This window comes from Microcaecilia unicolor, chromosome 6 (genome assembly GCF_901765095.1).
Source record: "Microcaecilia unicolor chromosome 6, aMicUni1.1, whole genome shotgun sequence".
Lineage (NCBI taxonomy): Eukaryota > Metazoa > Chordata > Amphibia > Gymnophiona > Siphonopidae > Microcaecilia > Microcaecilia unicolor.
The window spans coordinates 85,048,862-85,074,413 of record NC_044036.1 but is presented as its reverse complement, the minus strand read 5'-3'; the positions used below and the strand labels follow the sequence as shown (position 1 = coordinate 85,074,413).

Genomic DNA, 25,552 nt, shown 5'->3' with positions numbered 1-25,552 from the left:
AGGGGAGGGGACAGGGAAGAGGGGAGAAATCGCTGAACATGGATGCAAGGGAGGGGGCAGGGAAGAGGGGAGAAATCGCTGAACATGGATGCAAGGGAGGGGGCAGGGAAGAGGGGAGAAATCGCTGAACATGGATGCAGGGGAGGGGGCAGGGAAGAGGGGAGACAGCTGAACATGGACGCAGGGGAGGGCAGGGGAGAGTTGCTGAACATGGATGCAGGGGAGAGAGGAGAGTTGCTGGACATGAATGGAGGGGAAGGCAGTGGAGAGAGGAGGGTTGCTGGACATGGGTGGATGGAGGGGAGGGCAAGGAGAGAATTGTTGGACATGGATGGAGGAGAGGGAAGGGAAGACAGGAAGGAGATGCACATGGATGGAGGGGAGAGAGAAGAAATTCTGGACATGGATGGAGGGAAGGGAAGACAGAGGAAGGAGATGCACATGGATGGAGGGGAAGGGAGAGAGAAGAAATGCTGGACATGGATGGAGGGGACGGAAGAAAGAGGAAGGAGATGAGACGAGGGAAATGGAAGAGAGGAGAAAAACTGCACATGGATGGAGAAAATAGGCAGAAGTTGGATCCACTGGACAGTCAAGTCTGCAGAGGACCCAGCTTTTACTTATGAATATAGAGCAAGAAATGAAGAAGAAAGGAGGAAAGTAAAGAAATAAATGGAAAGAAAGCCCTGGAAATGGAGTTAAGAGGACAGATAGCAGCAGAATCTGATACTGGGCCAGCATGATCAGAAAAACACTTATGAAGTGGGTGAAAGATGGGAGAAGAACTTAGGAGACTGGGTAAGGGAGAGATAGAGGGGGGGGAATGGGAGTGCTGGAAAGGGAATGAGAGGGAGCTGGTCAAAGCTAGTAGGTAGATGAATACTAAGGACTAAAGAGTGAGTAAAAGGGGGGGGGGGGGGGGGGGAACATAAAATGAAAGATCAGTGCCAGACAGATGCAGAGAAGGACAGGAAGAAGACAAGAGAAGAGCAAAGAAAAGAAATGGAAAAGCCAAGCTGGAAAAGAATTTAGGAGAAGACTGACACATGAAAAGTGGAAAAGAGACTGGGACCAGCCCAACTAGAAAAACAGAATGCTCAGACAACAAAGGTAGAAAACAAAACATTCTTTTTATTTAATGCTTTTTAAGGACTAAGATGTGCCTGCTTTGTGAAATGTACATTTTTTTTTCATTTCTCTTTTACCAGTATTTGCACTGCTTACAGAGTCTGGCTTTCTTGAAGAGATCTATATTTCAGTTTTTGTGGGCATGTTTTTTGTGGTTCCCTATTTTGTATCACATCAGGGTCTGTCCGTGTCTTGCATATGTGACTGAGGTGACTGATTCTGCTAGCATGTAGTGTTTTGTGTAGGAATGTGTAACAGTCCAGCTTGTTCCATTTTCCAGTAGCAGGTATATTGGTGCTCTAGGGTCCAGGGTATTTTCATAGGTGAGTTAGGGCTCTTTTGTGTTAAGTTTTCTGTATAGATTTTGAGTGTCTTTTTGTAGGGTTTTGTGTTATTTCATAAAGTGTCTGGCCCTATTGTTTTTGATATGCTGGCTTCATATTCAGCATTTTAGTCTGGTGCGTGTGTGTTTTTTTAAATGGCCTTAACAAATATGTATGAGATGTACATATGCAAATGAATATGCAAATGTGCCAAGCCACATCCTTTGCCCCCCAAATTGAAACAAACTATGCCCATGTCTGGCGCCTATTTTACAAAGTCTGCTCCCCCAGACGCCAAAACCTAGCTACGCCTCTGCTTCTCCTCACGCAGAAAAAAGAGAACTGAGACCATGTTCGTGCGACGGGTGGGAAGGCACTTGCGCTCCACAAACTTCTATTTTTTGCTTTGGCAAAATGTCGGACCAGGAGATGCGATCAGCATCACCCACTTGTAAGAATATTGGAGCCTGCATGTCCTCAGAGAATATGGCCTTTTTCTTGTGTAAGGCCGTGCATGGGGATTCCAAGAAAAAACAAATCTGCAATTTAACCATGCAGCTTGTATGCGTGTATGAAAGCCATTTGTAGCATGCAAAGAGAAGCCATGCTTAGTGATTGGCTGTTCTGCGCATACTTGACACTGATTGGCTCCTCCCCCATACTGAGCTGCTCATTGTTTTTGTGAGCAGTTCATTTGCATCTCACTTCTTCTGAGCATCACTTGCTATTTCCAACTCGGTAATTTTTACCGAGTTGGAAATAGCGATCAGTGCGTCAATGTGTCTTTAGTGCATCAAGGCTACAGATTTCAGACTGCTGAGTGCTCATCTGTGCATGTGATGTGGTTATTGAGGTTACAATGTTTTCAGAGCCAACTTTAGCCCTGGTGCCCTGTGTAGGCTAGGGGTGGAAGAGGTAACATGTCCCTTCTCTCTCAGTCACACAGGAGTGATCCTTCCCCAGAAGAGCAAAATACATGCATACCACTTACATACCCCTAAGCTTAGCTCTAGAATTATTTCACACAGTTTGGTGCATATTATTAAATAACCTAAGCATCTCCTTTAAAGTAGTTAATAATAATTCATATATAAACCGTACTCTATGGTAAGAAGGTCTGATCTGTCCAGGATGAGGTCCCACAGGATAGTATCCCTCAACTTGCTGGTAGCGATCTCTTGTTTCAGGTATGTACGGTGACACTGTTGCTGGTGGGATGTCAATGGGTACAGGACTTGCCCTGACCATCTCTTCTCGCTGGTATGACTGAGCAGGAGGATACACACGCCGACTATCATAGTGTGGTGCATACATTGGCTGACCCATCGGAGGGTACTGCTGTGGCTGAGTGCCGTATTGGGAGCTCACCACACGATCTTGGAGGTATGGCGAGTAATGGTCTAAATAAGGAGGACCAGGCTCTGGAGCCGATGGGGGAGGTCGGACAAAACGGGACACACACTGTGAGGACTGAGATGTATAGTAGACATCTGAAAATAAGAAAAATAAGAAAAAAATATTTTAATTCTGAATTAGAGTTTTGCAGGTGTTACTCCACCCACTTTTTTTCTTAATTTAAATGTTTGTGATTTTAAATCTGTAACATGCAACATATAAACTGTAAAAATACAGCCTTCTACAAAAAAACTATCAGCTAAATCTCATCTGTTGTCCTTATATTAAGCTATGATTACAATGAAAATGACAATTTCAATTATAGTTGTAACCCCATCCCCATCCTGAACCTTTATTCATTTATACTTATTTTGCTTTTCATGGTGAAAGATCTCCCTAATACAAACAGCCCATATGAAGTTGATACAACCCCCAACCCCTTTACTCCACCCCCTTTGACTATATCTTTGCACTGCAGACTGTACTACTGCTGACCTCCAAATAATACTGTATTCTACAAACCCCAACTGTGATAGAGAAGACATATCCAGGAAGAATTATATTCTAAATCCTGGGAGGAAAAGGAATCTTCAGAATTACTAATGGTATTGTCAATTACCTATCTAGAAACACATCAAATAGACTGATCAACAGATGCAAAGGTTCCCTGAATAAAATACATACAGGCCTTAATTAGAGATATCCCCACTTGTAAAGAGCACCCTTTACTAATGTAGATTGGCTTGCATGTGTAAAAGCCATTTCAGGAAGGGTGTTTTTTTAAATATGTGTGGTAACCTCCAGGTTTACTTTGGCAGGAGGCATTGCAGAGAGCATCATATCCCATCTTACAAGGAAAAAAAATTCCAGACATCTGGATTTACACTTACCCCAAAGAATTTATAAGTACCTGCTCTAAGGGTCTGTGCCAATGCTGAGATCTGGCCCCCTGATCACACTTGCCAGCCTCCAATTCCCCTATCGCAGCCCTCCCCTAACCACAGCATTTAATCCCCCTGGGTATAACAGCCAATCCCCTCAACTTGAATTCACCCAGTAACAATGAATCCCTCTTCAGCAGACTCCCTGAACCTTCTGACCTCTGTCTCCAGCTTTACTGCTGTCATATGGGAGCATAAGCAATGCTCACTTGTTCCTGCTCGCACAACCCCCAGGTCTCAAAATGGCCATTATGACCAGAAGCAATAATCTCATGGAATGACATTGTTCCCGGCTCCCACTGGCCACCAGGAACCCCAGTTAGGCTGACAACGGGGGTCGGAATTTGGTCTGCTGGAAGGGAAATGGGGAGGGATTCACTTTTGCCGGAGATGGGGGTTTGTAGGTGGGGAATCAGCTACTGTGTCCATTGAAGGAGGCCAATGGGGAGGCTGAAGGGGTACTATAGATCAAGGCATATGGAGAGTGGGAGCAGCGATTTAAAAAAAGCTGTTCCTACATACACATGGGGGAGGCTGCATGTGTTTTTCCCATAGGCAGATTTTTGAAACTCATTGTTCCCACTGGACATGGAAGGACATACATGTACTGTCCAGCACCTATTTTACAAGAGGCTCTATACTGAATTCTCTACATTCCAACCTGGATGTGTGAATTCCCCTCTCCACATCACATCTAAAATCTGCCCCTATATGTCACACGCAAAGCTTAAAAAGACATGAGGATCTTGCATAAGAAAGCTGACAGCAGGGAGAAGTGGATAATCTCTTGGTAAGAGCGGGTAATGGAGTTTTGGAAGGGAAGTCTTTACTGGGCTCTACGGTGGAGGCAGGTATAACTGTTTTGCCAAAACCTAGGAAGGATCCTACTATATGTGGAGCTTATAGACCCATCTCTCTTCTTAACGTTGATGCAAAAATTTTAGCTAAGGTTTTGGCTAATAGATTGAGCAGAGTTTTACCGCAACTCATTCATATGGATCAGTCAGGGTTTGAACCGCATAGAACAGTGGGAGATAACATTCGACGCACTTTACACCTTTTGTGGGTGGCCCAGCAGAGTAAACATCGGGTAGCCTTCATGGCCTTGGATGCGGAGAAGGCATTTGATATGGCCTTTCTTGCAGGAGGTGATGAAGCGTATAGGATTAGGTGACAACTTTAGAGCTTGGATATCAGCTTTTTATACGGACCCTCGGACTTGTCTTCGGCTTAATAACAAGCATACATCCTTTTTCAATATTGGAAGGTGTACTCGCCAAGGGTGTTGTAGTGTCCACTGTCACCATTGTTGTTTGCTATGTATATGGAACTGTTGGCTACCTGGATTCGTGAACACTCGGAGGTTAGAGGGTTACGGGTAGGTGGGGTGGAACTCCAAGTGACCCTATTCGCGGATGATGTTTTACTATATCTTAAAGACCCGGGACTCATTTTACCAATTATTTTAGAAATCTTTCGGGAATTTGGATATGTTGCAGGATTAAAGATTAATATGGATAAGAGTGAGATATTAGGAGTTACTATCTTTGGAGAAGAGGAGGACAGATTGCACAGTGCTTTCCCCTTTAGGTGGGTATCTACTCACTTTTGGTATTTGGGCATTCAGATATTATGGGAGTCTATATAGTTTGAATTATGATATGGTCCTGAACCAGGTTTGGATGGATCTAGCATGGTGGAAGGGGCTTTGGCTATCTTGGTGGGGTCGAATTGCAGTAGTAAAAATGAATATCTTGCCGCAACTCCTCTTTTTATTTCAGACCTTGCCAGTGCCCATTCCGCGTAAATTCCTAGGTCGTTTACAAGCATCTCTTTCTAATTTTATATGGGGGGGGGGAGACCTCGGCTGTCCCATAGAGTGTTGTGGGGGGCTCCGGAGCAGGGGGGTAGAGCAGTGCCGAATTTAAAGTGGTATTATCTGGCAGCACAAATGAGGATGATTCTTGACTGGGAGGGGTGTCAGGATAAAGCAGTGGTGAGTCTGAACAATATATTTTTCTGGGAAAACCATTGGGTACACTACACTGGAACTCCCAGGAGGGGGGGTGAGGGGTTACCAATCCCTTTTTGAAACATTTGGGGGGAATATGGTTTAAAGTTAGGAAGAGGTGGGGTCAGATGAACCGGATTTCTACCTTAGAGATTATCAAAGGGGAGCCCAAATTTAGATTTAAATCTTTTTTTTATTGCCACAATAATCCAAACAGACATATGTAAAACTTCAAACAGATCATAAGACAAATGCAATAAAAGCATTCAACCTGCCTAGAATCAGCAATAACATTTTTTTGTTTCCCCCCTCCCTTTAGCCCCCCCCCTTTACCCATCCTCCCTAACCCTAATCCCCCCTTACATTCACTAATAACGTTCAACAATATTGCTAATATCTGCATAGCTCTTTACAACTGGCAATGAACACCCCTTCTTGATTCAACAGAGGACACTTAGAATACATGCCTTAAAATGTTACAATCATACCCTCCTACTCCCCCGCCTCCCCCTTTCCCATCCATTTGTGTGTGTAATAACCTATGTTCAGTCCCCCATCTCCCTCCCTATGCCCCCCTCCCCCTTCGCATTACATCGACATGGAGTTCAGAATTAAGCTGCGAGCTCTTCCCACCAATGACTGGATGTACGGCTCCCATATATCCCAAAATTCTATCTTACATTTAGCTGTGTTCCGGGCCCCTCTCGTTTCCAGCACCATCAACCCATGAAGTACATTCCTCCATCCCCAAAATGTGGGCGAGTCCTCCTGTATCCAATGTTGCAAAATACACTGCTTCCCAGTGATCAAGACTTTATACATAATTAAGAATTCTACCCTTTGGAGTGTTGTCCTACCCCTCTCCAGTCCCTGGACTATGTCCTGTAGTCTTAAATAGATCTCTTTCTTTAGAATAGTCCCACTATATCTCTGTATCTTATTCCAGAATTCTGTCACTAATGGACATGTATACAGCATATGTAATATTGACGCATTCTTCACATTTGAGGCACTGAGGCATTTCCAAGCAGCCAGCATAGAATGCCTGTTTAGGGGAAAAGTATGTTCTTGTAAGAATTCTAAATTGAATTTCTCTGTGTCTTGCATTATGTGTATATGCAGTTATCTCTCTCAACCTTTGTGCCACCACTCCCTCCCGCACATGCATCTGTAGCTCTTCTGCCCACCTTCTCTCTATGTCTTCATATATCCTGAGCGGATGTATTCCACCTAAAGCTTTATAAATCCCCGAGACTGTAATCTGGCCGCTCTCCGATGGTAGGAAAAAATTCTCCACCATTCTATATACTCCCGTAGAGCAGTTCTCCCCTATAGCTTGCTGCACATACTTCTGGACTTGTAGATATGTGAACCAATCCACTTTATCCCTCCCCACTATATTCTCCAAGCTCTCCCTTGTTTCCAACAGCATATCTGATATATAAACTATTCTCTGTTTAGCCCATTCTGTCACTCTCCCCGGTGTTAATCCAGATCCAAATTTCAGATTCTCTATTAACGGCACCATATCTGTATTATTTGGGTTACTCCCCAACCTCACCATCAAATATTGTCAGGTGCGTCTCATGGGATATAATAGTACATGATGTTTCCACCTCTTCGATGTATTTTTATGTGATAAATGTAGCAAATAATGTGGGTGCAGCGGCTGAAACAGCTCCCTCTCTATGTCCCAGGGCGTGTATTCTTCTTACCCATAATCCAGTCTGCCAAATATCTCATTAAGCACACCCAATTGTACCATCTCATATTTGGCAGTCCTAGTCCTCCCATTTTCCCCCCTCCATAGAGTCTCTCCAATTGAATTTTTGGTTTTTTACCCCCACCCAAGCAATAGGTGGAAAGCATTGATCTGAGCTTTCTCAAATCTTTTTGCAAAATATATATTGCCAATTGTCGCATCACATAGAGCCATTTGGGAAATACTTTCATACTAAACAGGGCTATCCTTCCACTCAGAGATAATGGTAAATATTGCCACTGTTTTAATTGCATTCCAGTATCCTGTAATAACATTTCTACATTCTTTTTATATAGCATCTGTGGGTCTGCTGACATCCTAACTCTCAAATATTTAAATTCCTCATCGGCCCATCATAAGGGGAATTCTCCTATCCATCTATCTCGTAGCCTTATGTTAGTTGGTAACCCCTCCGACTTCTGGGTGTTTAACTTAAAGCCGGAGAAGGACCCGTACTCTTTAAAGCATTCCATTAATACCTTCAGGGACTGGCAGGGATTGGAAAGATGTACTAATAGGTCGTCAGCGAACGCCAACACTTTGAAGTCCTCCCTCCCAATCCGGATCCCCTCTATTTCCGGATTCCCCATGATCTCCCGGATCAGCGGATCCAATGTTAAAGCAAATAGGAGCAGGGACAGTGGACAGCCCTGGCGTGTACCTTGTCTAATCTGAAATGTTTGCGTGTATGTACCATTAACCCAGATCCTCGCCAGGGGTCCATTATTTAGTGTGTGCACTGCCTTCTCAAAGAACTCTCCAATTCAATAGGCCCTTAATGTCTGAAACAGAAAATCCCACTTCACCCTGTCGAACGCCTTTTCGGCATCGAAACTTATTAACAGAGTGTCCTGCTGCATATAACGCACATACTCCAACGATGCCAAGAGCTTCCTTATATTTTTAACTGGCTGTCTCCCTTCAATGAATCCCACCTGAGGATCCGCTATGAGCTCAGGCAGAACCCCTGCCAAGCGATGAGCCAATATTCCCGCAAATCATTACATTGGCATCCTATCAGTAAACGATGTATTATTTCAAGGTGTTTGTACTAGGTTTTAAAGTTTTTCAAAATATGATTCCAACCTATGTGTCCAAAAAGTTACCAATATATACAACAAATTGGGTGTTACATTATCAGTTTCAGAGGATTTTTTCTTTCATCTTCTGCAAGATTTTTCCAGCTGGAATGTGCTCGTTCACTAGCTTTTTCTTATTCATTGGTTTGGTTATAGAATAAGCTGCCTTCTGTGGTGAGATTCATTAATGATCTTTTAAGTTTCCGTAAGGCTGCAAAAACTCACTTGTTTTAATGAGTTTTGATGGACTGTTTAATTGTTAAAATTGGTGGATGGTTTTATGTTTTATTACGGATGTAAACCATGTAACCAGTTCTGGGTGTGGTTGGTAAGATGGGCTATAAAATCGAATAAATAAATTCAAGAGAGCTTGAGACAAGTACATAGGATCTCTAAGGGAGTGATCGGGAGAGTAGATGGCATGGATGGGCAGACTAGAAAGACCATATGGTCTTTATCTGCCTACATTTTTCTATGTTTCTATGTAAAAAATTACAATGAATTTTCAAAAAGAAAACAATTGTCCAGGTTCTCTTAGGAAATCAAATATTTACAAGGGTACAAAACTGCCCACAATCCTTGTACCTTCTATTTTTGAGGCTGCAGAACAAGGGTAAAACTACATGGTAATATAATTTTACACATGCAGTTTAAACAATTCCTTGACCTATGTACATATCTTTTTAATCAAGCTGAAGGTAAACATGTATTTTTAACCACTAATGGAGAAATTTTATAAGTGGGTGCCTCCTTTTTTGTGTCCCAATCCCTCATGGTAAGAGGCTATTCTGTAGTGGCATCTGAGCATCCAGATTCCATTACAGAATATCTAGTGCAACCCAGCATATCATATCTATTTTGCTGGCAGGATTTTTTTTTTCTTTTACATCTCTGCATCAGCTGAAGATTTAATTAAAACAGAATATCTGTAGTTACGAATGATACACAACAACAGCTTCTTAAGCAGCAAGTACAAAAGCCATCATGGGAATTCAATCAGCCTTGACCATCACCAGAGAGTAGCAGTGAAGGCCAGAATAGCTAACAGTTGACCACAATTTTCTTGGCTTATACTGTTTTATCCTTGAATTTCAACTTGTTCACTTCTGGAACAAAAACCAGTGTACATTAATGAAAAGAAGAAAGGGCTCCTTTACTTGGTTGATAGGTGGCTGGCTCGGCTCCTCGAGGGTCCTGATAGAAAACATCTGCCTGCTGAGGAGGATACATCTGAGAGCCACGAGGTACCATCTGGAGTTGTTTGGCGACAGATATTGGGGGCAAATCTGCTGGTACTCGAGGGGGCACAGGGTGAGGATTCAAAGGTAAGGCAGATATAGAATTCTTGGGAAGAGACTCCAACCTGAAGGAAAAGAATAAATTATTATTCATAGTTTTGCCCTCCCACCTGTCAATGTACATAAAGCAGAAATGCAAAACACATAACAGTATACAGATCTCTAGAACCTCAGTCAAAATGTGAAAAAGTGGAATGCATACCTAGATCAACTGTGTTCTATAGATGTACACAGTGGCTTGCAGTATTTTAATTTTTATAAGGATTTCTATCTACTTTTTGAAGCTTTGGATCTGGTGCCCTCTACCACAAAGCAACAGAGTAGTTATAGGATAGCACCTTTAACACTGCAGGTAGATGGAGGCTGTAAGGAGCATGCAAAGTTTGGAATTTGGGAATCCTTATGACAGAGGCTTTAATATGGAAGCATAAGCCACGTAATGGGTTAGTGAGGGGGATGCAACAGAATCTGCAATAGCAGGCCTTGCAAACTAATTTCAGCCTTAGTTACCACCTATCTAGATTACAGTAATGCATTGTTGGCTAGGTCTCCAAGCAATGGACGTAGAATGTAGCCAGAAGTAGGATTATGGGGAGACCATGTAGGGATCAAGTTACTCTGCTATTTCCATTGGCTCCCTGTAGATTACATTCAAAATGGAGCTGGTGTTCAGGATGACGAGTGGGGACAAGTACACAGGATCTCTAAGGGACATGAAGGGATAGTAGATGGCATGGATGGGTAGACTGGATAGGCCATATAGGGTATGATACATACCTGTAGCAGTTGTTCTCCGAGGACAGCAGGCTGATTGTTCTCACGACTGGGTTGACGTCCGCGGCAGCCCCCACCAACCGGAAGAAGCTTCGCGGGACGGTCGGCACGCAGGCCACGCCCACCGCGCATGCGCGGCCGCCTTCCCGCCCGTGCGCGACCGCTCCCGCCAGTTGAATGACAAGCAATAAAATATGAAACACACAACTCCAAAGGGGAGGAGGGAGGGTAGGTGAGAACAATCAGCCTGCTGTCCTCGGAGAACAACTGCTACAGGTATGTATCATACCCTTTCTCCGAGGACAAGCAGGCTGCTTGTTCTCACGACTGGGGTATCCCTAGCTCTCAGGCTCACTCAAAACAATAACCCAGGTCAATTGAACCTCGCAACGGCGAGGGTACAACAGAAATTGACCTACGAAGAACAACTAACTGAGAGTGCAGCCTGACCAGAATAAATTCGGGTCCTGGAGGGTGGAGTTGGATTTACACCCCAAACAGATTCTGCAACACCGACTGCCCGAACCGACTGTCGCGTCGGGTATCCTGCTGGAGGCAGTAATGTGATGTGAATGTGTGGACAGATGACCACGTCGCAGCCTTGCAAATCTCTTCAATAGTGGCTGACTTCAAGTGGGCCACCGACGCTGCCATGGCTCTGACACTATGAGCCGTGACATGACCCTCAAGAGTCAGCCCAGCCTGGGCGTAAGTGAAGGAAATGCAATCTGCTAGCCAATTGGAGATGGTGCGTTTCCCGACAGCGACCCCTAGCCTGTTAGGGTCGAAAGAAATAAACAATTGGGCGGACTGTCTGTTGGGCTGCGTCCGCTCCAAGTAGAAGGCCAATGCTCTCTTGCAGTCCAATGTGTGCAACTGACGTTCAGCAGGGCGGGTATGCGGCCTGGGGAAGAATGTTGGCAAGACAATTGACTGGTTAAGATGGAACTCCGACACCACCTTCGGCAGGAACTTTGGGTGAGTGCGGAGCACTACTCTGTTGTGATGAAATTTAGTATATGGAGCATGAGCTACTAGGGCTTGAAGCTCACTGACCCTACGAGCTGAAGTAACTGCCACCAAGAAAATGACCTTCCAGGTCAAGTACTTCAGATGGCAGGTATTCAGTGGCTCAAAAGGAGGTTTCATCAGCTGGGTGAGGACGACGTTGAGATCCCATGACACAGTAGGAGGCTTGATAGGGGGCTTTGACAAAAGCAAGCCTCTCATGAATCGAACGACCTAAAGGCTCTCCAGAGATGGCTTTACCTTCCACACGATAATGGTAAGCACTAATCGCACTAAGGTGATTCCTTACTGAGTTGGTCTTGAGGCCAGACTCTGATAAGTGCAGAAGGTATTCAAGCAGGTTCTGTGCAGGGCAAGAACGAGGTTCTAGGGCCTTGCTCTCACACCAAACGACAAACCTCCTCCACTTGAAAAAGTAACTCTTTTTAGTGGAATCCTTCCTAGAGGCAAGCAAGACCCGGGAGACACCCTCAGACAGACCCAACGCAGCGAAGTCTACGCCCTCAACATCCAGGCCGTGAGAGCCAGGGATTGAAGGTTGGGGTGCAGCAACGCTCCGTCGTTCTGCGAAATGAGAGTCGGAAAACACTCCAATCTCCACGGTTCTTCTGAGGACAACTCCAGAAGAAGAGGGAACCAGATCTGACGGGGCCAAAAGGGCGCTATCAGAATCATGGTGCCGCGGTCTTGCTTGAGCTTCAGTAAGGTCTTCCCCACCAAAGGTATGGGAGGATAAGCATACAGGAGGCCGGTCCCCCAATGAAGGAGAAAGGCATCTGACGCTAGCCTGCCGTGTGTCTGAAGTCTGGAACAGAACAGAGGCAGCTTGTGGTTGGTCTGAGAGGCGGAAAAGATCCACCGAGGGGGTGCCCCACTCTCGGAAGATCTTGCGTACCACTCTGGAATGGATGCGACCACTCGTGCGGTTGCATGACTCTGCTCAGTCTGTCGGCCAGACTGTTGTTTACGCCTGCCAGGTACGTGGCTTGGAGAAGCATGCCGAACCGACACGCCCAACGCCACATACCGACGGCTTCCTGACACAGGGGGCGAGATCCGGTGCCCCCCTGCTTGTTGACGTAATACATTGCAACCTGATTGTCTGTCCGAATTTGGATAATTTGGCAGGACAGCCGATCTCTGAAAGCCTTCAGTGCGTTCCAGATCGCTCGGAGCTCCAGGAGGTTGATCTGCAGATCCTTTTCCTGGAGGGACCACAGACCCTGGGTGTGAAGCCCATCGACATGGGCTCCCCACCCCAGGCGAGATGCATCCGTCGTCAGCACTTTCGTGGGCTGCGGAATTTGGAATGGACGTCCCAGGGTCAAATTGGTCCGTATGGTCCACCAGAGCAGTGAAGTGCGGCAACTGGTGGAGAGGCGGATGACATCCTCTAGATTCCCGGTGGCTTGGAACCACTGGGAAGCTAGGGTCCATTGAGCAGATCTCATGTGAAGACGAGCCATGGGAGTCACATGAACTGTGGAGGCCATATGACCCAGAAGTCTCAACATCTGCCGAGCTGTGATCTGCTGAGACGCTCTGGTCTGCGAAGCCAGGGCCAGGAGATTGGTGGCCCTCGCTTCGGGAAGGTAGGCCTGAGCCGTCTGGGTATTCAGCAGAGCTCCTATGAATTCCAGAGACTGGGTTGGCTGGAGATGGGACTTTGGGTAATTTATCACAAACCCCAGCAGCTCCAGAAGCTGAATAGTGCACTGCATGGACCGGAGGGCTCCTGCCTCCGAGGTGTTCTTGACCAGCCAATCGTCGAGATATGGGAACACGTGCACTCCCAGCTTGCGTAGGTAGGCCGCTACCACCACGAGGCACTTTGTAAACACTCGTGGGGCAGAGGCGAGCCCAAAGGGCAGCACACAATACTGAAAGTGCCGTGCGCCCAGGCGGAATCTGAGATACTGTCTGTGAGCTGGCAGTATCGGGATGTGAGTGTATGCGTCCTTTAAATCCAGGGAACATAGCCAATCGTTTTTCTGAATCATTGGCAGAAGGGTGCCCAAGGAAAGCATCCTGAACTTTTCTTTGACCAGGAATTTGTTCAGGCCTCTCAGGTCTAGGATGGGACGCATCCCCCCTGTTTTCTTTTCCACAAGGAAGTACCTGGAATAGAATCCCTGCCCTTCCTGCCCGGGTGGTACGGGCTCGACCGCATTGGCGCTGAGAAGGGCGGAGAGTTCCTCTGCAAGTACCTGCTTGTGATGGGAGCTGAAAGACTGAGCTCCCGGAGGACAATTTGCAGGCAGGGAGGTCAAATTCAGGGCGTATCCGCACCGCACTATTTGGAGAACCCACTGGTCGGAGGTTATGAGAGGCCACCTTTGGTGAAAGAATTTTAACCTCCCTCCGACCGGCAGGTCGTCCGGTACGGACACTTGTAGGGCGGCTATGTTCCCGTGGATCCAGTCAAAAGCCCGTCCCCGGCTTTTGCTGTGGAGGCGCAGGGGGCTGCTTAGGCGCACGCTGTTGACGGGAACGAGCGCGCTGGGGCTGTCCCTGTGCCTGACGAGGTCTTCGGGCCGGCTGGTTGTACCTACGCTTCGCAAAAGAATAGGGTGCAGCCTGCCGAGCCCGAGAAAAACGCCCCGCCCGCGGGGGCGGGTGCTGAAGGCGCCCGGTGGGAGAGCTTGTCGAGAGCGGTTTCCCGCTGATGCAGTTGGTCAACCATCTGCTCGACCTTCTCGCCAAAAATATTATCCCCCCGGCAAGGGACGTCAGCCAGTCTCTGCTGGGTGCGGTTGTCCAGGTCAGAGGCACGCAGCCATGAGAGCCTGCGCATCACTATACCTTGGGCCGCAGCACGAGATGCCACGTCACAGGTGTCAAAAATCCCCCTGGACAGGAACTTTCTGCACGCCTTCAGCTGCCTGACCACCTCCTGATATGGCCTGGACTGCTCCGGCGGGAGCTTATCGACCAGGTCCGCCAGCTGTTGCACATTGGTCCGCATGTGGATGCTCATATAGAGCAGGTAAGATTGGATGCGGGTCACGAGCATGGAGGATTGGTAGGCCTTCCTCCCAAATGAGTCCAGAGTGCGAGACTCCCGCCCCGGGGGCGCCGAGGCGGTATCCCTCGAACTCCGTGCCCTCTTGAGAGCAGAATCCACGACCGCTGAGTCATGGGGCAACTGGGGCCGCATGAGCTCTGGGTCAGAGTGGATCCTGTACTGGGACTCTGCTTTCTTGGGAATGGTGGGGTTAGTTAGTGGTCGCACCCAGTTCCGAAGCAGCGTCTCCTTCAGGACATTGTGCAGCGGTACCGTGGAGGACTCTCTAGGTGGTGATGGATAGTCGAGGACCTCGAGCATCTCGGCCCTCGGCTCTTCCACAGAGACCACGGGAAAGGGAATGCTTATAGACATATCCCGCACAAAGGAGGCAAAGGAGAGACTCTCAGGAGGTGAGAGCTTCCTCTCCGGTGACGGCGTGGGGTCCGAGGGAAGGCCCGTAGACTCCTCTGAGGAGAAATATCTCGGGTCTTCCTCTTCCCCCCACGAGTCCTCATCCTCGGTACCGGACATTAGCTCATGTAGCTGAGTCCGGTACCGGGCCCGGCTCGACGTCGAGGCACCGAGGCCTCGGTGTCGTCGAGCGGTGGACTCCCGCGCCGGCGGGGACGGAGCTCCCTCCATCGACGTCGACGGGGACTCCACCTGCGTGGCGGTCGAGACCGGCACCGCAAGCGGCGGCGGTGTCGACAGCCCCGGCGCCGGGCTAGAGCTCGCCGGCGCCACAGTCATCGGCGCCGGGGGCGCAAGCACCCCCGACGCCGGCACAGCCTGGCGCATCAGCCCTTCCAGGATCCCCGGAAGGATGGCTCTGAGGCACTCGTCCAGGCCCGCTGCCGGGAAAGGCGGTGGGGCCGGTAAGGGTGTCGGTGCCAGAAGCTGCTGGGGGCCAGGAGACGGCACCGAGGTGCCGGAACCCCGACGCGTCGGTACCTCCACCACCGACGGAGATCTCTCCTCTCTGCGATGACGCTTCGGCGTCGACTCCCCTTCAGGGTGCACCGAGGGCTCCCGGTGACGGCGCTTCTTGTCTTTTTTCCGGTGCACGTCACCGGCGCCGGAGGGCATGGAGGAGGAGGAGGTCGATCCCCCTCGGTCTCGAGGTACCGGGTCCGACAGGGTTCGGTCCCGTGGCTCACGAGCTGAGGGAGTGACCGGGGCCGACAGCCCACGCGGCCTCTCAACCCCACTCTCACCGGCGGACCGGCGGGCCGACGGGACCTGTTCTCCTGGGGTCGCTGCCATCGGTGCCGATGTCTCGGGCATCGATACCGGTACCGAAGATCCGGCCTTCGATACCGATGCCGTCGAGGGTCGACGTCGAGGGGCCGGCGCAAGTTCCAAAAAGACGGTCCCGCAGAACTTGCCTCGCAACCTGAGTCCGTTTCCGGAGACCGAGACACAGCGCGCACGACTTGAGATTGTGCTCCGGCCCGAGGCACTGGAGGCACCAAGCGTGGGTGTCGGTCTGCGAGATCGGCCGGCCGCAGCGACCACACTTTTTAAATCCACTCGGGACCTTCGAGGACATCGACGGAAAATCGCGTCGGCGAAGTCAAAGTCGGCAATGGTGGCTAAAATCACACCACGAAAAAACTAGCCGACCGAGCGGCCACTAGGCCGCAACGAGGCGTCCCCGCTAGAAGCGAGGGAAAAGGGGAGCGCGTGCTCCACACGCGCAGTCTTTTTTTTTTTTTTTTTGTAAAAGAAAAGATAATAAAAGGAAATTAAATTAAATTAACGAAGCGCGATCCGCGTATACGCGATCGCAAGAATCCGGCGGCTGAAGTAGAGAGAGCGGCAAAGCACGACTCTCTCCAGGCGCGGAAAAAAAGGAACTGGCGGGAGCGGTCGCGCACGGGTGGGAAGGCGGCCGCGCATGCGCGGTGGGCGTGGCCTGCGTGCCGACCGTCCCGCGAAGCTTCTTCCGGTTGGTGGGGGCTGCCGCGGACGTCAACCCAGTCGTGAGAACAAGCAGCCTGCTTGTCCTCGGAGAAGAGAGGAGATCCAACTCCTTTATCATTCTGGTTGCTCTTCTTTGAACTTTTTCTAATTCCGCTATATCTTTTTTGACATATGATGACCAGAACTGAACGCAGTACTAAAGGTGAGGTCGCACCATGAAGTGATACAGAGGCATTATACTATTCTTGGTTTTATTTACCATCCCTTTCCTAATAATTCCTATCATCCTGTTTGATTTTTTATCCGCTGCCGCACACTGGGCAGAAGATTTCAAGGTATTGTCTACAATGACACCTAGATCTTTTTCTTGGGTGCTGACTCCTAAAGTGGACCCTAGTATCAGATAACTATGATTTGCATTATTCTTCCCAATGTGATTTGTCTACATTAAATTTCAGCTGCCATTTGGATGCCCAGTCTTCCAATTTCCTAAGTTCTTCCTGCAATTTTTCACAGAATAGTTTTCTGTCATCTTCAGATTTAATCAACTCACTTGTCGTTCCAATTTCCAGATCAATTATATGTTAAATAGCACCGGTCCCAGTACTCCCACTATTCACACTCCGTGCACTCCTGGACAATGGTTGGTTTTCCCCTTCCATTTTCGTTATCTCCCGCTGAGTGTTAGCAGTTAGACGCTGATATGCTATTTAACCAGTCAAAGGCCATGTCTGGTTGGTTATATAGTTTTGAATAGCGAGAGGATGGTTTTTATTTCCTCCACAATATCCGCTCTGTTAGTGATATTTGTGTCATCTGCAAAAAGTCAAACTTTTCCTACTAACCCTTCTCTCAGAAATTAAACAGAATCAGCCCCAATACTGACCCCTGAGGCAACAGTTACCTTAAAAAAGATGTTGGGTGGGAGTCACGTGACGCTATGTACAGAAGCAGCAGCTAGTTTCTCTGCTCCTGCCACCTCTACACAAAACCCCACCAGACTTGCGTTCCCAGCTCGGATTTGTGTCAAAAGAGTGAAAGCCAGTGGTGACCTGACTTCAGAGGGCCTTTTGGAGCGGGATCAGTGTGAGAATGGCAGTGAAAAAGCCCCGTAAAGAGAAAGTAAAATTGGGCGCGGACAAAATGGCGGCGCCAGCTAGTCCCGGCGGTTCTTCTGTTAGCTCCGTGTGGGTTGCGGAAATTACCACAGAGGTGATCGGAGCCTTGGAGCATATCCTGAATGCTCGTTTGAGTCCTACTGATTCGAAATTGGAGCAGTTGCAGGGTAATCTGGACCGTTTGGTAGCGGATATGGGGACTTATCGCCAGTGTACTAGCGATCTGGAGGATAGAATGAACAAGACGGAGGAGCTGCAGGCCTCGTTACAAAAATCGATAGCGGAGTACGCGGAAAAGCTTGAGGACTTAGAAAATCGATCGCGTAGAAATAATCTGCAATTTGTGGGGATCTCCGAATCGGTGGATGATAAGGACCTGAGAAAGTTCCTGGAGGACTGGCTGTCACGCCAAGTTGTGGGGTCATTTCATGGCGGCCCGTTGCTGGTGGAGAGGGCCCACAGGCTGGGTCAAAGGCAGAGAGAGGGCGGCAGACCGAGAGTGGTAATCTGCAAGCTTCTTAATTTTGTGCATAAAATGACTATCCTTCAGACGATCAGAGGAGGGGAACAAAGTGCTTTGTTTTCAAAAAAGATGTTGGGTATCTACAATTCATTTTCAAAGTGTCTGAAAGACCTCTATGCTCTCTTCAATGGGAAGGGCCTCTTCAACTTGCTACATCGTTTTGTCACCTTGAGATCCCTCTTCTGAGCTGTGCTTATCAGTTTCTCACTTCCTATCTGGTATATCTCCTTTGTATTTCTAGAGGTGAGAGACTGATAAGCACAGCTCAGAAGAGGGATCTCAAGGAGACAAAACAATGTGACAAGGCGGTAGCAATGACCAGAAGGATGCTAGACTGCATAGAGAGGGGTATAACCAGCACAAGAAAGGAGGTTTCCATGCCCCTGTACACTTGGACTGCTATGTTGTTCTGGAAGCCGTATCTTGCTAAGGACATAAAAAGACTTGAAGCATTTCAGAGAAAAGTGACGCAAACAGTATGAGGTTTTTGTGCCACAAGACATATGAGAAGACATTTGATGACCTGATGATGTATACCCTGGAGGAAAGGAGAGATATTGGGGTGATATGATACAGGCATTCAAATATTCAAAAGGGATTATGTACAAACAAACCTTTCCCAGAGATGGGAAGGTAGGAGGTGGTGGAGATTTTATTTTTATTTATTTTTTTATTTTTGTTACATTTGTACCCCGCGCTTTCCCAATGCGGCTTACATGGGGCAATGAAGGGTTAAGTGACTTGCCCAGAGTCACAAGGAGCTGCCTGTGCCGGGAATCGAACTCAGTTCCTCAGTTCCCCAGGACCAAAGTCCACCACCCTAACCACTAGGCCACTAGCTGAGAACAGATTTCAAAAATGTGTGGGATAAACACAAATGAATCCTGTATGGAAGGAGAACATAACCAAACAAACTTAGTGGTGCTTAGATGGCAACTCTAGTAATGGGAAGCAAAGCCAGTGCCGGGTATATTTCTACAGTCTGTGCCCTGATCATGGTGGGACTGATTTGGATGGGTTGGAGTGGGGCATCAATGGCAGCTTCAATAATTGGGGAACACAGCCAGTGATGGGCAGATTTCTATGGCCTGTACCTGAAACGGCAAGGACAAATCAAGATCAAGTATATGTATGTAGTATCGCATCATACCTTACATACGAGTATATCTTGTTGGGCAGACTGGATGGACTGAACAGGTCTTTATCTACCGTCATCTACTATGTAAACTAATTAATATGACCAAATGGCAATTAGTGAGCTTGAGAAATCTACCCCATTTTTTAAGGGACAGGATTTGTCTATTCCACATAACTTTGCATTCTAAATGGTTATACATAATGTAACAAATCCCTACTCAATTGTAGCAGAAAAAATTAATTATTCTGTCTACTTAACTTGCTAAAGTTTGCTGGGGAAGGAAAAAAAAATCAAAGCTGAAATTGGAGAAAATGTATGGTAAATGGAAATTTGGGGGACTGGGCTTACCAGATGTAAAGAAGTAAAATCATGCCTATTTGCTAAGACATGATCAGCTGATGGTTGAACACCCATGGCATGTCAACTACCATTTATATTTCCCCAGTAACAGAATACCCTTGCATCTAAAACAGTGTCTGCTCAAAACAATGCGAGATTGCTCAACTTTGACTTGGAGGCCACGTCCGCCGACCAACCCTTCAACCACAAAGATCGACGAGCAGCGACCCCCAAAGCCAAAGACTTAGAAGATACTCGGAGCAAATCATACAGGGCATCAGCCAGAAAAGCCGCCCCCGACTCAATCCTGGCCACCTCCAAATTGATAGCTTGCAGATCATCCGAAGTCCTGTCCAGGACTCTCTCTGCCCAACTAAAACAGGCTCTAGCGACTAAGGAACCACAAACGGCAGCCTGCACTGCCAAGGAAGAAACATCAAAACTATTCCTAAGCAGAGAATCCAGCCTTCTGTCCTGAACATCCCGCAAAGCCGTTCCCCCATCCACGGGGACCGTATTACGCTTAGTAACTGCTGACACCACTGCATCCACGACTGGCACCTTAAGCAGAGTCTTATCCGCTTCCGGAATCTGATAGAGACGAGCCATAGATCTAGTCGGACAAAAAGCCGCATCTGGAACCTCCCATTGCACTTTAATAACATCCCAAATGTCCTGATGCATGGGAAAAGTTTTGGCTGCGGATCTAGACCCCTTAATCAAGGAATCTACCTTTCGGGTTTGAGAAACCGGCGGAAGATCTTCAAAGTTCAACGTAGATGAGACCATAGCTATAAGCTCCTGCAAGTCATCTTTGTGAAAAATTCTAGCCACTGAAGGATCATCCCCCTGGACAAAAGATGCAGCCTCAGGATCTGCAGAAGAGAGATCAGGATCATTCCAAACATTTTCTTCTAGATCTTCCTCTTCCTCCAAATAGGGCATTTCCTGATCGTCCCAAAAATCATCATGCAAAACACCTTCTCTAATTCTTTTAGGAGGTGGAGGAGCAGGTCTGCTAGAAACTCCTGCCCCAGCTCCTGCATCACCTTTGTGCATCAAAAAAGCCTGGTACATCTGGAGCACAAACTCAGGAGGAAAACCCCCTGCCTGAGTAGGCCCAGCCTGCAACAGAGCTCCTGAAGAAAGAGAAAATTGCTGTACCAGTGTCTGGGGGCGCGCCTGCCCCCTCCGCAACTACTGGCTCCGAGCGCGATGGTGAGGCCGAAATCGCCGACTGACCTCCCGAAGAAGAAAGAACCGGACCCGACGTTCCCACTAGCGCCGTGCAATACTTGCAAGCGCCAGAAGAGGAACCCCCGACGCTGACAGACGGCGCATCGCTCGAGTTTTTCGGACATCACGGTCACGCACGTACGCGGTTCGCGCCGAAAATCCTTTTTTATTTTTTTATAAAGGAGGGCCCCACTCTGTCAAATAGCGCTAAACTAGAAATTCACCCCCGAAAACGAACAGGCCAGCAAGAACAAGGTAACGGTGTTGTATCTTTCAGTGTCTTTTATCTTTTTTTTTTTTTTTCAAAACAGCACGCATACAACTATAACAAACCAGAGCTGCCTGCTCGTTAGAGAAATGGGGAAAGAAAACTCCTTATTAATTATGTATTAATTTTAACCTGGGCTGCCTCTCCCAAAGGTATTAACCCTTTGCTATTCAAAAGGGCAACCCTTCCCTTAGAAATTGAATTATCAGAAGGGAGGTGGGGAGGAAAAGGGGGAGGGACTCGGGACACCCGAGTATACCCCTGAGGCTGAAAGCTAATAAAGCTGAAAGTTCTAACAAGCCTCCAAAGAATTCCTGTGGCACAGAGAAAAAGCAGACAAAAGCCAAAATAGAAGAGAAAAGGCTAAAAAGCAACCAAGAGAGACAAGTGGGCTCACTTCCTACCTGCTGGGAGACTGAGAAAATACTGAGGCTAGGGTCACCTGACCAGGGCTCCTATTGGCTCGCTAGAGTCAGAGTTTTTTCTCAGTCTCCAACCTGCTGGAAGGCGAGCACAACCCATCAGTCCAATCCTGGGCCGGTCTGGAGGGATGCTAAGGAAGGGAGCATTACTTTAATTGAACACTTACTCCTCAAAGATGGTAAAATAAATGTCCTTCAATGAGCTGCAACAATCAGGCTTATTTTCGAAAGAGAAGGACGCCCATCTTTCAACACAAATCGCAAGATGGGCATTCTTCTCACAGGGTCGTCCAAATCGGTATAATCAAAAGCCGATTTTGGACATCCCCAACTGCTTTCCGTCACAGGAATGACCAAAGTTCACAGGGGCGTGTCGGAGGTGTAGCGAGGGCAGGACTTGGGTGTGCCTAACATATGGACATCCTCGACCCATAATGGAAAAAAGGGCATCCCTGACAAGCACTTGGACAACTTTACCTGGTCGTGTTTTTCTTACGACCAAGGCACAAAAAGGTTCCCGAACTGACCAGATGAGCACCGGAGAGAATCGGGGATCACCTCCCCTTACTCCCCCAGTGGTCACTAACCCCCTCCCACCCTCAAAAAAAATCTTTAAAAATATTTTGTGCCAGCCTCAAATATACTCATGTCCATGACAGCAGTATGCAGGTCCCAGGAGCAGTTTTAGTGGGTGCAGTGCACTTCAGGCAGGCGGACCCAGGCCCATCCCACCCCCCCCCCCCCCCACCTGTTACACTTGTGGTGGTAATGTGAGCTCTCCAAAACCCACCAGAAACCCACTGTACCCACATCTAGGTGCCCCCCTTCACCCATAAAGACTATGGTAGTGGTGTACAGTTGTGGGTAGTGGGTTTTGGGGGGGGGGGGTGAGGGCTCAGCACACAAGGTAAGGGAGCTATGTACCTGGGAGCAATTTGTGAAGTCCACTGCAGTGCCCCCTAGGATGCCTGGTTGGTGTCCTGGCATGTCAGCCAGTGCACTATGAATGCTGGCTCCTCCCATGACCAAAGGGCTTGCATTTGGTCATTTCTGAGATGGGCGTCCTTGGTTTCCATTATCGCTGAAAATCAGAAACAACGAAGTCTAGGGACGACCATCTCTAAGGACGACCTAAATTTCAAAATTTGGGCATCCTCGACCGTGTTATCGAAACGAAAGATGGACGTCCATCTTGCTTCGATAATACGGGTTTCCCCGCCCCTCCATCGGGACGTTTTGCAAGGACATCCTCAGCAAAACTTGGGAGTCCCTTTCGATTATGCCCCTCAATGTGTCCCAACAGAGCAGGAAAATCAGTTCACCTACATTTAGTTGTGCCACTATCTTAATTCGCTCAATCTAGGTGAACTCCAATCAGGATACAGATGCCCCAAGGGGTAGGTCAATATACATGAAACTTTGCATATCTATTGTCTGCCTAAAGATAATGTGCATTTCATTAGTAAATGGGACCAAGTTTTAGGACCCTCCTTGAGGATCACAAATGTTCTGTAACAAATCAAACAGACTTTTGTGCATAGTGCCAATCAGAATGAATGACTATTTAGGATTACCCACAAAGCTCACTTTTCTGAAAGTCATGCTCATAAGACAAGTTGGTGATGGAGCAGAAGGTGCTCTAAGTGTCAAGGGGCAGACAACACTGATACATGTTCTGTGAACTTGTAGTAAAAATCCAGGGATTTTTGGCCTATTTTGGCCATTATCCAAAATGCTTCTTGAGGCAACCAATTAGAATTTCACCGTTAGGTGTATTTTTTTTTTTTTAAAGGGGGGGGGGGGGGATGGGGGTATGTAGAATAAGGGGTAAAGTAGCTAAGCTACTTCTAAGTCTGTACAATAGGAACAATTTATTTTACAGTTCTGGAAAACAGGAAACTGAACCCATATACTGGCAGTCGCAAAATACTTTCCATAGCCTTCTAAAACTGAAAGCTTGTGATGTCTAATACACATTAAAACATTGTACAGCCTTTTCATTGATTTGAGAAGCTTACATACAATTCTTATCTCTGAAGACTTGTAATTTGATCTTGAATGCATTGGACGGAGGTAAAGGTTAATTATATATATATATATATATATATATATATATATATATATATACATATATATACATATATACACACACACATACATATATGTATATACACACACACATATATACATACATACATATACACACACATATATATACATGCATACACACACATACACACACACACATATACATACACACATATACACACACACACATACATATATATATAGTAATATACATACATATACATATTGTATATATACTAGTAAAACATGTCCGTTTCTGGAGGAAATGAAACGGACGCTAGCAAGGTTTTCCTCCTGAAACCCCCCCCCCCCCCCACCCACCCCTTCGGCACTGTGAAGCCACTGACCGCCATTGCTCCGCACCTCGTCAACGCACGCCACCTTCTCCACTGACGCCATTGCTCCGCCCTCGATCTTTGACGCCATTGCCTCCGCCCTCGACGTCATCACATTTGACGCCGACCCTGAGGGCGTGGCCCAGACACCCAGTGATGTCGGTGGCTTCACCACCACGAACCCTTCGAAACCCAGAAGGAAGATGCCCACAGGGAAGTGACACTGACGTCAGTGTCCTCAGAACGTTGAGGGTGAGTTTTATTAATATAGGAGCATATATTTCACTTTATCTGTGTTGGCAACCCTGGGGGTGAGCAGGTAAGAGAAGTGGGAGAGGGGAGAACATTTGAAAGTACACGCTATAGGTGTGTGAGATATTAAGAACACACGACTCTCACACCATAGTGTATAAATAGAAATGGGGAGGGGGTATATAAGTGGAGGGAGGTACATGTAAAATAATGGTGATGTTTGCATAGATATTGGCTGCACTCCGGGGTATCCATTCTATCGGCTATCTTCATGTCATTCACAAAAAGTCAATTTTTTCCTTCTAATCCTTCAGCAATGTCTCTCACAAATATTAAACAGAATTGGTCTCAGTACTGACCCCTTTACCCCTCCACTTCTCGCCTTCCTTTCCTCTGAGTGGATTCCAATCCAGTTCACCACTTTGGGTCCTACATTCAAGACCTCTCAGCTTATTCATAAGAATTCTGTGAGGGACTGTATCAAAGGCTTTTGCTGAAATCCAAGCAGATTACATCTAGCGCATGGTCCTTTATCCAGTTCCTTGAATCAGCCCAGTCAAAGAAATTAATCAAATTTGTTTGGCAAGATTTTGCTTAGCAAAGGCATGTTACCTCAAATCTTACAACACATTAGCTTCTAGAAAGTTAACTATCTTTTCCTTCACTATTCATTATTTTTCCTTCAGCATTATGGAAAAGTAGAACTTACCAGATAATTTTCTTTCCTTAAGTCGCAGCAGATGAATCCAGGAACTGGTGGGTTTGTATCCTTCTTCCAGCAGGTGGAGAAAGAGAACACTGAAAGAAGGTAGGACCTAGTGTGTCCAGGTCCCTCCCCTTCCTATATAATAATTCTCACCTCCAAAGTTCTAATGTGCCTGGGACCGTGGCTCCCTCGGAGGTGGTCTGCTAGGCAGTTTAGAATGCACTGACGTCAGTGATGTCACTGACAGCTGATTCCAAGGCAAGGGAGGAGTAGGGAAACACGACGGAGCGTGTTTCACTACTCCTCTCCCTGCCTGGGAAACAGCTGTCAGTGCCCCCCTGCGGCGCAACACCAAAGCCCCTGCCCTGCAAAACCGCGAGCCAGGCAGGGGGAAAACTACTCCTCCCCCTGCCTACCAATCAGCTCTCAGTGCCCCCCCCTCAGCGCAACACCCAAG

The 25,552-nt window shown here is 47.4% G+C and overlaps 1 protein-coding gene across 4 annotated transcripts in view; it reads right to left on the bottom strand.

Annotated features, from left to right (window-relative positions):
• RC3H1 (ring finger and CCCH-type domains 1) overlaps nt 1-25,552 on the bottom strand; it is a 343,910-nt gene that overhangs the window by 157,563 nt on the left and 160,795 nt on the right. For all 4 annotated transcript variants that reach the window (XM_030205363.1, XM_030205364.1, XM_030205367.1 and 1 more), the window contains exons 11-12: nt 9,797-10,002; nt 2,553-2,941 (exon numbers count right to left, since the gene is read on the bottom strand). In XM_030205363.1, the coding sequence (XP_030061223.1) occupies nt 2,553-2,941; nt 9,797-10,002 (595 nt within the window). The remainder of the gene's footprint in view (nt 1-2,552; nt 2,942-9,796; nt 10,003-25,552) is intronic.